Here is a 13,298-nt window from a genome sequence, read left to right as displayed (position 1 = left end):
TGACGGAATGTAGAGGGTAAACCCTTTTCCCCCGGCTTTTTCAATGGTCTGTTTTTATTATTTCGAAATAAAGAGAGCGGAGACGACAAGATGAGCTTCGGCTCCAGCAGTCCAGCTATGGAGTGCTACCTGCACTGTGTAGTGTGTAGGAGGGCCGCACCGGCGATGGCATGGATGTTCTGTTTCCCGTGTCTTTTTTTTTCCCATAAGATATGATGCACTGTGCTTCAACCTGATGTAACATTTGCCTTTTCTAGAGAGGGAAAAAAGAAAATTATGCACTACCTCCCCCACAAATATAAGAACTTCTGAGATTTTTTTTAAAACAAAATATGCTCGTGAATTCTACGGACGAAAGCCATATACTTATATTTAATTAGCAAAAGTAATTTTATAAAAGAAGATGATATATTACACGATATGCATATCTTTTTAAGGTATATTATTAGATAATAGGAAGAGTAATAATGGTTGTCTTATCGTTAGGATTGCACACTACAAGAGTGTACATATTTCCCAACAATTTTTAGCCAGTGGCCAACAGTATTAGCATAATTAGTATCTTTCCCCCTAAGTGAACAACAATGTTTGTTGTATAATTTTTCATCTTTCACTACAGTTTTGGCAATTGCCAACAATCTAATCCCCAAGAAACTCATTACCCATAGTTTTCTCAGCTAGTGAAATAAATACACTATCACTGCTGGCCAATTACATAATATAAGAGACTGTTGGGAAAAAAAAGAGCAAGTCTTGGAGTGGCGTGAGCACAAAGACAAAACTAAGCAGAGAGGAATCAAAGTAACACCCCCTCAATCAACCACGTAGACCAGGGCGCTGCCATTAAACCATGCTTATCCAGATAACCAATAATGTCACAAATGGCCCTGTCCACTTGGGTGGATTAGGCTAGAAGCTAGTACTTATTACGGAGTACACTTGTAGATAATTTTTGATTCCTGTGGAGGGAGCGAGCATGCTCCAGCGAATTGAGATTCGGGACCTGGGAGTGGTGTTAACTGGAGGCTGGACGTTTTCAGATGAGACGTGCATGACAACTGTAGGTTCGTCGTAGCCTATCCGGGAGGAGGAGACGTAGCGAGGCATCGCTCGCATCACCCACGCGGCCCCGGGAGCAAACGACAGGCCGGAGGAAAGCGAGCCACAGCCACCAGAAGACGCCTCGGGCGGCGTGGAGCCCCGCCGGCACACATGCCGCACCGCGCAAGCACTGACAAACCGCTCCGTCGTGGTCGACCGGTCGATCGTCACTCCCGTCCGTCCGTCCCCCCCCGGCGGCCGGAGGAGATGCCACGGCCCCTCCGAGCCCCCCGGCCACTCGCGCGGAGCCCACCTGCTTTTGGGCGACGGGGACGTGTCCTGCCGCCACCGTATCATACCATCGCGCGGTGCCGGTTGCGCGCACCTCCGCGCTGCCATCCAAAGCCACAGGACCCTGCAGGAACCGTCGCTAGCTCGGCCCCTCTCCCGCGCCTCGGAGCGTCGTTGCGGCGGGTGCTTGGCGGCTTGCTCGATCTCGATCGCCCCGGTCCGGTCCGGTCCAAACGATCGACAGGGACCGCGCCCTCCGCTAGGTCCAGCCGCCCCCCTGGGCCCTGGCCCCGCGCGGAGCGCAGCGGGATCGCGCCACGAACCAGCCGGGTCGTTTGTTTGTAGCGTTGCGCGCTACAGGTGTCCGGTTTCAGGTCCTCCTCGATCTATCGTCCAGGGGATAAAAAGGGGCGTTTGGACCATGGGTTTATCATTTTTTTAAAAAACAGGTAAATCTAAGAAATACCCCCTCCCCGTTTCAAATGGTAGGTTGTTCTGATTTTTCGAGGTTCATAGATATTATTATACTTCTAGACATACACTATATCTAAGTGGATAGCAAAAATTATGCAACTAAAAAACTAAAACGACCTACAATTTGGAATGAACGTGAAATAATACATCGTAAAATGAGTTCGTTCGGTCCATCTGTACATCGTTTTTTATGTTGATTGTGGAAGCAAAAAAAAAAAAATCTTCTCATTTCAATAATTAATTGGCGCCTGACGAAGCATCCATTAATGTTGCTTTCCCGCTGAAGTAAAGAGTGAATCATATATTACCGCGAAACGTACAGCACAGGAGAGGAGAGCACTGCTACTACTACTACTAGCAACATTTGTTGCTTGTCTTGCTTGGAAAGAAGCCGCGACGTTTCCACGAGAGTTCCCTGCTCCGCGCCATAGGCCACAGCCAGCCAAAGGCAGCCTGACTGGCCGAGAGAGACGTCCAATGACCGCGGGCCGGGCACCCCTGCTCATGCATGCACCTGCAGCTAGCAAGCAACCCCACCGGCTGTCGCTGCACTGACCTCACCAAAGGCGCGCGCACGCGTGGATTTGTTCCTTTCCGCCCTTGGCCCCCCGGCCCACGAATCCATCCCTCCGGCAGCCGGCCGCCCTGACGCCAACGCCAACGGGGAACGGAGCTGCCGTTCAGCGGCTTCCTGCCCGCGCGCGCCGTGTGTATGCGGATCACGGGCGAGTTTTATATTCGTACAGCATTTATTTGCGCGCGCGCGCGCCCGTGACGACATGTGCGAGCGGCTGGATTTGTTTATTTGTGCGGGTCGCTAAAGATGGTGTGATTTTGCTGATGGTGACAGTGCGAAAGTTTCTCCCGCGAGTAGGTGTGTTCTATGATGGTGCGTGCGTTCATGCTGGCGGCTGCCCGTGCCTTGCTGCTTTACTGAAAGCTGGAAAAGTTGTTGGCGCTCGGGTCAAATGTTATAAAGGCGCTCCATCCAAACTAAAACATGTTTTAATTTCATCCTAAATTTATAAGAAAAATATATAAATATCTACAATATCAAAAAATATACCGGCACTACACCTGTAAAGAAAATCGTTTAGGACAACATTTAGCATACCAAGGAGTGACTAATTAGGGTAGAGTTTTTCCTGTCTGCCTCTATTATATATGGTTGCGGGTGCATTCCATGCGAGAAAATTCCCTAGCTCAATCGGTTAGTGTAGCGAGGTGTGAGTCTTGAGGAGCTGAGTTTGATACTTGGCGGGCGCACTTTATTGCTAGTGGCTTCATTTTGCATGCGCTCATTTTTTATTTTTTTGCCCTGGCGCACGCGGAGGCTGCATGGCCCGCTTTTTTTCGTGCTGCGATCGTTTCTGGCACGTTTTTGTCTCCGTTGTTTGGCTTACAACATGCCTACTTAAGCAGTGTCTTTCTATCTACCGTGCTCCACATTTTCTCTTCCCATCTCTTCTCTTTCCATCTACGATGCAATGACTGATTTTTTTCCCTGGCTTTGATCTAAATGTTCCTATAGAAGAAGATGACAACGACAATCTTGCCTTCAATCTCAACGAGCCAATATTGGAGGATCACAATGACAATGGTAATGTATCTGTTGTTACTTTCTTTTCCATATGATTTGATTTGATACTCACAGCATATGAGCAAATTAGTTTCGTTTCTCATATTATTATTTCCTTTTTTGACAGGATTGAATTTGAACTTGCCACTGGACGAATGTGGTGCAGTTGATTTCGATTTTGCTCGTTGGTAATTTTTTGATACAATTAGATTTTTTTAGGTAAAAAATGTTGTTATTTTGAATGTGCTTGTTTTTTTTCTTTTACTAGAACGTGATGTTGTTGCTCCCGTTGAAGTAAACCATTGAAGGAAAGACATGACAAAAGAAGTCACAAGACAAGTGTATCAAGCATTGTTGGCTAGAAGCAAGAATGGGAAACTAGACAAGAAAGATACAAGATTTGTTTCTGATCATTTGGAGTACACATTCGGTCAGTTCAACGCTTATGGAAGCGAGGTACAATCCAACTTGCTCATAACATTGTGGTTGCGGTTGCTAGTTGAAAGAAGGGTACATGTGGCCGTAAGGCAGTCCCTGTTGATTTGGAACAATTACGCAATATTCCTCTCAAGCAAAGAATGACCATGGAAGATGTGTGTAGCAAACTTAACATGAGCAAATCGCGGATACAAAGGTATTTGAAAAAAGGTTTTCTCAGGTGCCACTCTAGTAGCATCAAACCATACCTCACAGATGCTAACAAGAGATCACGGTTAAAGTGGTGTGTTGACATGATTAAGCTGGGTTTGCTTGGTGATCCAAGATTTAAGGCATTTTTTGACTTTGTGTTTATTGATGAAAAATGGTTTTACCTCTCTCAAAAATCTGAGAAATATTACTTGCTACCCGAGAAAGATGAACCACATCGCACTTGTAAGAACAAGAATTACATCCCTAGGCTCATGTTTTTGTATGTTTGTGCTCGGTCAAGGTTTAGGAATGGAGAGTGTATTTTTGATGGGAAAATTGGTTGTTTTTCACTTGTCACTTATGAAACTGCTGTAAGAAGAAGTCATAATCGTCTTCGTGGAGAACAAGCAATCAAGCCAATAACTTTAATCACAAGAGATGTGATTAGAGATTTCATGATAAACAGAGTGCTGCCTGCCATTCGAGCCAAATGGCCAAGAGAAGATGTGAACAAACCAATTTTCATACAACAAGATAATGCACCTTCACATTTACATGAGAATGATCCTATTTTTTGTGAGGCTGCTAAGCAAGAAGGGTTTGACATTCACCTAATTTGTTAACCACCCAATTCTCCAGATTTTAACATTACGAACTTGGGGTTTTTTCAAGCTATTCAAACTATTCAATACAAGAAGAATGCAAAAACAATACAAGATCTAGTTTCAGCAGCGCATCAGGTAAATGGATCAATTGTTCACACATATTTTGTAGGCATTCATATTAATATTGTCCATTCATTGATTGATTTCTTCAACACATGTTTCGTAGGCATTCATAGAATATTATCCACACAAAGCAAACATAATTTTTGTAACACTTCAGAGTGTTTTGAAGAAAGCCATGAAGGTTAAAGGATGCAACAAGATCAAGATTCCTCACATGCAAAAAGAAAAATTAGAGAAAGAAGATCGGGCTGCCATTGCAAATCTCCTGTGAAGCGTCCTTGCTAGCTGAAGCATTTGCTAGTCTTTCTGCATCAAACAATTAGAAGATGCAAGTTAGTTAGGAGAAAATTAGAAGAAGCAATTTAGGAGATGCATGCACCTTAGGTTGAATGAATGAGACATGTAACCTTACTGATCTTTCTTTGCATCTTCCATGGTGCCGTCCACCGTCACTATCTCCATGGAGGCATCTTGCTTCATCTTCAATTGCTCGTCAAACTTCTTCATAATGTGCTCATGCACAAGTATGGTGTCACCATCCATTGAAGCTTCTCCACATCAGGAACGTAGGTCTCACAATCAAAATTTTCTATCTCATGCAATATCCTTGCTACGAGATCGTAGTCGCTATGTAGAAGACCGCAACGGGCACACCTACGAGCGCGGTGGAGAGCTTGGAAGCAGCCTTCGTCATCGTTGTCAGCGTGGGACGTGCCGCAGCGAACACAGGGAGAAGGTTGGGACTCCGGCAGCAAGGAGTCTAGCACGAAGGAGTCCGAAGTTATCTCCATGGCGCCAGCAAAGACCGTGGAGTCCTGCTCGAGGCCGTCTTCCATGGAGTCCAGCATAACCTTCTTGGATGAGACGAAGTCCAGTGCCACCAGCATCTCTGACTCCGGCGGTGCCATCTCATCCGACAAGATCGGCGCCACCTCCATCGTCGAGTCCATGGCATGAGCGGAAGGGAGACTGCTGGATTGAAAGGGAGGCGAGCGGGCGACTCTGCAGTAAGGGAGGGGAGCCGGCGACGCTGCAGTGCAGTGAGGAAGTGAGGCGAGTGAAACGAAGCACCGCGATTAATGCTTTGACCAGCGGAACGGCAGCCGAAACGCATGCCAGGGGCAAACATGTCCAAATACTCCCCAGCGAGTGTAGAACGACATCCTATATGAAAACGCCTCACTCGCCCAGAACGACATCCTTTATAGGCATGGAGGGAGTATTTCATAGCGTATCTAGTAAAATTAGTTTAATATTGTAAATATTTATGTATTTTCCAATAAATTTGATCAAAACTGGTGAAATTTAACATAGGATCTGTTTGGATCCACCAGCTAATTGGTAGTTAGCTAATTTCAGCGGGGATGGATCGAAACATGGCTAGCTAATACCCAAATAAAGCTCTCAAACTAGATGGATAATAAGTATTCATTCAGCTGATCCAATCCAGCTAATTTCGACTAGACATCTAATGGATTAGCTGAGTGGATCCAAATGGGATCTTATATAGGATAAACCTAAAAACCTAAATCCTACCAATGTTAGTTGGATTGCAATTATGTTTACTTTGGCCCCATTTCTAGCTGAATAAGATGTTGGCTAATGATCTCATGATGTCCCACCGAGCATATAGACGGAACATTCCAGGTTGCAACACTAGTGATATTATGATACACCTCCTCGGCGGCGCAGATGAAACTTGATAGCCATAGTGGAGGCACAATGATACTCATCTCCTCTAGGTTGGACTGCCACTATCAAGCGTGTCCAAATCACCTTTGTTTCTTGACTAAACCCAGGAGACCGGAATATCCACTGGTACATATCATACGTGCGATATCGATGTTTATTACTTGGGCTGGTTGGCTTTTGCAACGTCCTAATTAATTTACTTCTGGGGTGTGTGGTTTGTTGTCTAGCTACCATGGTTGTTCCTCCTCCTCTTCTTCTTCTTTTTTCCTTTTATGAGTCGTGATCTAAGCTAGGGTTTCGTATTCTCCGTCTAGTCAAGGTACTTGTCGTTCCTTTAGGAGTAAGTTGTTCCACTACTCATCACTAAACTAAGTTTGGTTCTTACTACTTGACAACACAGGACGAATCAAATTAGCATGGAAAGGTATGGCATGCATGGATGATGCTATAATTTACTCAGCTTTTCCAGTGCATGCCTTTTTTCTAATGTGATGCTATAATGCTTTAGCTTTAATTTACTGTTCCTTTTTGGTTCATGCATGAATCATGGACGACTTTAGGTAGCTAGGGTTTGATATTCGTCGCCTAGTCAACAAGGTGCTTGTCATTCTTTCAGGGGTTGGGTTTGTCGTCTCTCTACTCATCATCACTACAGTTTGTGTCTCAAAGTTCGATGCTTCATCAATTCCATGTCTAAAGCCAAGGGCGATCTCACCGGATCTGCAAAGCAGGATATGATGTTGGTATTGATCATGATCCTTTTGGATAGAAACGGGTCTGCTTCACTTTGTACAAGCAGCATCGTGCTCATCATGCTTTGCGTGCTACAGGTAGGTATCTTGATTCTCCTTTTCTGATAGTTTTCTTTAGCGATCTTATTCTGATAGTTTCTTGACGAGAGAGATACGCTATACAATGCACGTATATATACTACTATGTATTCACTTCTTTTTATTTGTGAAAGAGTATGTGTATGCACATGTTATCCTGCCCTATCTGAGTACAAAGTCAACAGGAATAACAAAAGGGGTTGCTGAAACTGAAAGCATAGAAGGTCAATTGTTAATACGCCGAGGATGAACATGGATGACTCCAAGCTGATTGCTTTTCTTTCAAGAACGTACTACTACTCATACTGGTCTAGGCACATGGTTTCCCAAGAAAGGATCTACTTGCAAATAGAATTAATTAACAGCCTCGACTTCACAACTAAAAAGTCTGCTTCATATATCTCCACATTGTCACATGATGCATGCATCTTTAATTACTCTACCTTTCCTATTGGTTTGAAGAAAGTCTACCTTTCATGAACAAAAAGGACATGCTTACAGATCACAACCACACGATAAAGAGAAATGAAATAGTACTAGTTATAATTACTCACTTTAGTTTATACCTTCTTTTTTCTTGCGAGGGTTAATTGTAGACCTTCAGTGATAAATTTTTCCCTTGATTCATGAAAGAACATCTCTAAAAAGTTTTTTTGACGCAAAACCCACTACTTCTTATACGAAAATGCATGACAATGGAAAAAGTTCTCAAATATTATACAAGAATGTTTTATCCAGGGATATACTACGCGTCTACGTGTCATTACGATCATTACGATGTCGACATTACAATATTACCATTTCCATCCTCAAAATGTCACTGTTTTGTGCCTGCATAGCAGCCGTGCCCTTGAGGAAGCTTCACACTACCTTTCCATCGTTGATCACGTGTTCACTAGTCACTACACACCGTAGGTGCATAGACTAATATACTACTCCCTCCGTTCCAAATTATAAATTATTCTAACTTTTTTGAAGAGTCAAAACATCTCAAGTTTGACCAAATTTATACAATAAAGTATTAACATTCATGATAGTACCATTAATTTTTTCGTTAAATATACTTTTATAGTATATTTATTTGGTGCCACAAAACTTTGTGATTCTCTTTGTAATTTTGATCAAATATAAAATAGTTTGACTCTTCAAAAAAGTTGGAATGAACTTATAATTTGGAATTGAGGGAGTATTCACGCTGGCAAAAGCAAAGTGCTTTAAGTAAAATCATCCGCTTATAATAACAGTTTAGCCGACATACAAGATCATTCGCGTCACGCATAACCTTTTGATTTTTCTTTTTGACATATCGTAGCTTTGCATATGAACAGGAAGCGATCAGAATTGACTGGTTTGATGGCTGCAGATGACTGTAATGTTGTTGTTGTTCGCAAGCACAGCAGTCTCGACAGGCACTGTTCTGCTCGGCCCAAACACAGGGAAAATGGGAGATATAGCACGGCCCAAACACAAATGTTCAGTTTTATATCCTCATGCAAGAAAAAAGGGCTCTTCACAGTTTCTCAGTTCTTACTCTTATGGATGAGCCTTCTCCTTTCCATATTCACAGTTTCCATCTCTGGAAAAGGGAAATTAGTGTATAATAAATGCAATTCCACATAAATTATTCTGCCTCACTACCAAAGAGAGAATACGAGAAGATCAATCAGAGAGCTTCATTTTCAGATTATTCGCATGCCTTAGGAGTTCAGTTGAAGCATGAAAAATTCACAAAAGAGCACGCAGACAACAGATTCCTGTGTTACTTCAAAGTTTTCTTCACAGATGTTCGAGAAAAAAAAAAGAAAGCTTTCACCACAGAGGAAGAAGAGAGAGTGCCTTGACATATTCTGGATAAATGACAGGTTAATTTATCACTTTTGGAAAGTGTCTGGTGACATGGATGCCATCACAGTCCATGAACAATTTATAAATAACCAGGTAAGAACTTTGAAGAAAATGTAACTAACCAAGACATACCTACTGTGACGTTAAAATAGAATCAGAGCTCACATGGTCACCCTTTTTTGTAAGGAGCACATGGTCATCCTTATGACTATATTTTACCAGCAGTCCTTTTCTTCTACTGAAAATCATAAGTGAAGACTAAAAGCAAGAAGTTTGTAATGTGCTTCATACTCAGTCATATTCATATCCATAATAGTGAATTGATAACCGACCATACACTGCCCCCACACTCTTGTCACAGTAGTCCTGACGACAATTTTTTTTCGTTGGAAGGTGATCATGCGAAGCAAAGCACAACCAGAGGAAAAAGTATATTTCATCGACTCACCAAAGAGAGAAAGGTCTAGAACCGCCAAATAAGGAACACCTCGTGCTACAAGCTACATTGTGGGCACATGTACAGCTTTCATTTAAAAATATCTTTGTTGACATAAACTTTGGAAAATGTCCATTAAGTTATAGCAGCAAGCATTTATTTCATATCAATTGAGCAGAGAAGTACAAGAACATAATCTAGGCAATATGAAGCAATGGTCACACTAAACATGTGGAGATAAATTTGAGTGCCATAAAGTTGCCAGCCACAGTTCTCCACTCCAGTAGTTGCACACTCACAATTTCATCATCGCACTTGGTTGAAGAACAACATGCTGAAAAGCATTCAAGAACACTCTTTAGAAAATGCGCAAACAAAGATTATTGATGCAAGACGGTGTTTCATCGTGTACACATCAGTGAAGTTACCTTAATTTGCGTCCGGTTGTATGTGTAAGTAACATGGATGAGATCATCCATAGTCTGAATCACTGCAGGATATGAAAATTCCATACCCTTGGTATCCTCCAATGTCATTACTTCATCCCATGTATCACCATCGTTCGAGGAGATTGCAATTTTGAGCGTTCCTCTGGAGAAGGTGTTGTAGGCAAGCAGTACTCTTCCATCCTTCATCTTAACTCCATCAATACCTTCCAGGGGTGAAAAGTGAGAGTTAGCAAAACTCATAAGCATGTCTTATAACTTTCTGAAACATCTAAGCATCTACTGATGGTCGTCACCAGGTATGGTCTTGAAAAACCTTAAAAGTGTTGCGTTAAACAGCTACTGAATCATACAGAAAGCTAATTAGGCTCACCAGAATTTGGGTTTGGAAGCTCAGTCTCGTGGACATAACTCCATGTCACACCTTCATCAGCAGAATCGGCCATACAGACACGGCCAATTGTTTCAAATGATCGCAGCAACATTCGAATAGTCCCATTGGCAGTCTGGTAGGGAACTGGCTGAATCACTCCAAGTGGTTCACCTTCTATACATATAGGGCCGTACTTTTGCCATGTCCGGCCTGCATCTTTTGTAACCTTTGTTGATAAAAGGTTGTTAGAACTACGATGCGCTTGCTAGATTTTTTTTCATTAATTTCTCAAAAAGAAAAAAAACGAGTTCCAAGAGTTCCAGCATATGACTACCTCAAGCCATGCACCCCAAGAATTCCAGCTTTCAACTGATGATCCACATAGCAGGCGACCATCCTCAAGCAAGAAAGGCTGCATTAGAGATATTTCCATTAATCACTTTGTGCATAAAACATAGCATCAAAAAGAAGGGAACAGCGAGCTACTTATTCTACGATCAGCGTTAACAGCTTATTGTATGAGGAAACTGCAAAGCCAAAGGACCACAAATTTATACATGCCTTGTTCTTGATAGGACCAAGGATACCAGGAGGTAGCTGCTCTCTCTGTGACCAGGTTATACCACCATCCAATGATCTTTTCATGGCACCACTCCACCTGAACAAGTTATGTTCAGCATCAGATTATTACATTCTGAGGTAATAGGACAAAGTCGTAAATAAAGGTCTTACTTCTGGACTTCTTGACCAATCTTGTAAAACAGAAGCAGCTCACGGGAGGGGAGCTGAAACAAAACGGGATTCCACATGGGCACCCCATCTTGTTCATCAGCCACCACTGGAGGATGCCAGCAACCATCCTACAAATGTAACATTCCTAGTAACAACTACTCTTCTAGGTACAGAGAACAAAAGGTTAAGTATATTGGACAGTTTGAACCGACACTATATCTCTGCAACCAGATTTTAACATCTGGAGCGCCTTCACTGGATCCACCAAAATATGCAACCAAAAAATTGTCTTCCTCGATCTGAAAAGTAAAAAAATTCACATATGAGTAACTGCAAGTCCTTTTCAAAATGGAGTTGCATGAAGGACAAATACCTGTACAATAGTAGAAGCATGGCAACTTTTGAAAAGGGCACCTCCAGCAGGAAATAATAACTCTTCCTTCACAATGCTCCACCCGGACATCACATTTGTAGTCATGTTGATAATGTTTTGGGTGTTTTCTTCCAGCTTTAAACCAACTTTTACCTTGCTGTCAGTCAGGATACTGATAAAGTCCAAGGATGAATCACCAAGCCTATTACGCATAAACAATGAAAGTCTAGTTTCCTGAAGCTGTTGAAAGGCAAAATGTAACTTACTCCTCAATAAGTCCTGAACTGGAGCCGATCCCACTCAATGACCTAGCAGATGCTATGGTGAAGTTAAAATGTTTGTTTTTGGAGAAGATCTTATGTGGTGAGATGGAAATAAAGATGGACCCAGAAAATAGCAGGATGCAGGGTGTAGCATTTCACACAAATTGTAACCTCATCCAAGCGAGTTCCTACAAGGCTGCAACAGGGTAACATTGAAGACAGGTAAGCATATAGCTGCAGTCCAGAATACTCCACAAAATGGAGTAAAGACCGTGCAAGACAAGAATTACAAAGCAAGACAGCCTTTACGATACCAAGTAGGCAAGTACAACATATCCACTAGCCAAATTTTCAGAATTGCTTCAAGGAACAGATGGCAGACTGCCAGCACTTTCTTTTCTTAGAATTTCAGATAACCCTACGAAAGCCCTCGCAGAAGAAAAAGGGCTATATCCTAGTACTGAAGAAATGAATAGTAACTAACTCCCCATCACATTTTCTTTCTTTTATTTCTTGAAAAAGCCATCACATTTTCTTTAGTAATCAACTCCCCATCACATTACAACTGGCACAAGGAAAAATAACATTTATTTCCTGGGAAGTTAACAAACTTGGCGGAGGGTATCACACATTCTGCCATTCACAGTACCTTATTTCACACTCTGCTCATACCCTCTTCACCACAAAAAGATGAAGAAATGAAGAAATGACTTTTTTTTCATAAGGGGTCCTCCTGCGTAGGCATGGCAGAACTACGGGCAATCCGACAAATATACCACGAATTAACCACATCCATTTGGCCATTTAGACCCACATCATACAGACCCAACCGAAACCGGGTCTATACCCAGATGCCCAATGCTGAAATCGACAGGGGGAGAGGGATGACAGACTCACCATTCACCAGAGGGATCGGCGGCGTTCAGCTGCGGCGCCGCGCACGGCTGGCTCGGGCTGGCGGCCCGGCAGCGAGGCGCTCGCTGGCTCCGAGGCCTCGCCACTGCGGGCTGGGGCGGCGGCGTTGACGGACACGGGCGGAGCGCGATGTGGCAGGCTGGCAGCTCGTAGTCGTAACTGCGGGTAGGCCTGCCGCCGGGGACGGGGGAGCCAAATCCAAATAATTATTATTATTCATTTCTTACCCTCCTCAATTCCACCAATATCCAATGAATAATTAACTTTATAATATATATATACATATCCAATTGATTAATTGTACCCTTCCCATACTGTACCCACACTCCCTATTTTAAGTGAATGTAGATTTAGGAAGGTATGAAAATACCAGTGGCAGGCCTAACCACGGATCAGCGGCAAGGACAAGATAGAAATGACGACGCTAAAGATGATCTGAGCTGACGAGGGAGGGTGGGACGTGCGACTGTGGGAGGAGAAGGTGGAGCGTCGGTGTCTGATGGTTTTTTAATGTACATGTTTAACGCGCAACAAGCTAATAATAAAAAAAATATGAATTGAATCTTCGAAATGTTCAGTCCAAATAATTCTATGAAGTTTTAGTTTAAGATTACCACTCGCTATCTCATTGCCCACTTTAATTTTTGGTG

The 13,298-nt window shown here is 42.8% G+C and overlaps 1 protein-coding gene across 6 annotated transcripts; it reads right to left on the bottom strand.

Moving 5' to 3' along the window:
* Window positions 1-9,615: 9,615 nt before the first annotated feature.
* LOC117843875 (uncharacterized) lies at window positions 9,616-12,795 on the bottom strand. 6 transcript variants are annotated; one of them, XM_034724619.2, is made up of 11 exons: window positions 12,631-12,795; window positions 11,857-11,929; window positions 11,737-11,788; window positions 11,471-11,642; window positions 11,310-11,396; window positions 11,098-11,225; window positions 10,927-11,023; window positions 10,700-10,777; window positions 10,366-10,591; window positions 9,975-10,198; window positions 9,616-9,880 (listed from the first exon to the last, which is right to left on the bottom strand). In XM_034724619.2, the coding sequence occupies exons 2-11, from the start codon at window positions 11,885-11,887 to the stop codon at window positions 9,842-9,844; spliced, it is 1,134 nt and encodes a 377-aa protein (XP_034580510.1). In that variant the 5' UTR covers window positions 11,888-11,929; window positions 12,631-12,795; the 3' UTR covers window positions 9,616-9,841. The 6 variants fall into 6 exon arrangements, with proteins under 6 accessions (XP_034580510.1, XP_034580511.1, XP_034580515.1 ...); XM_034724620.2 differs by having other exon boundaries at window positions 11,471-11,627; XM_034724624.2 differs by having other exon boundaries at window positions 11,737-11,778; window positions 12,631-12,790.
* Window positions 12,796-13,298: the final 503 nt, after the last annotated feature.

This window comes from Setaria viridis, chromosome 2, assembly GCF_005286985.2.
Source record: "Setaria viridis chromosome 2, Setaria_viridis_v4.0, whole genome shotgun sequence".
Lineage (NCBI taxonomy): Eukaryota > Viridiplantae > Streptophyta > Magnoliopsida > Poales > Poaceae > Setaria > Setaria viridis.
Note: the sequence above shows the minus strand (reverse complement) of the source record. Positions and strands in the feature narration are given on the sequence as shown.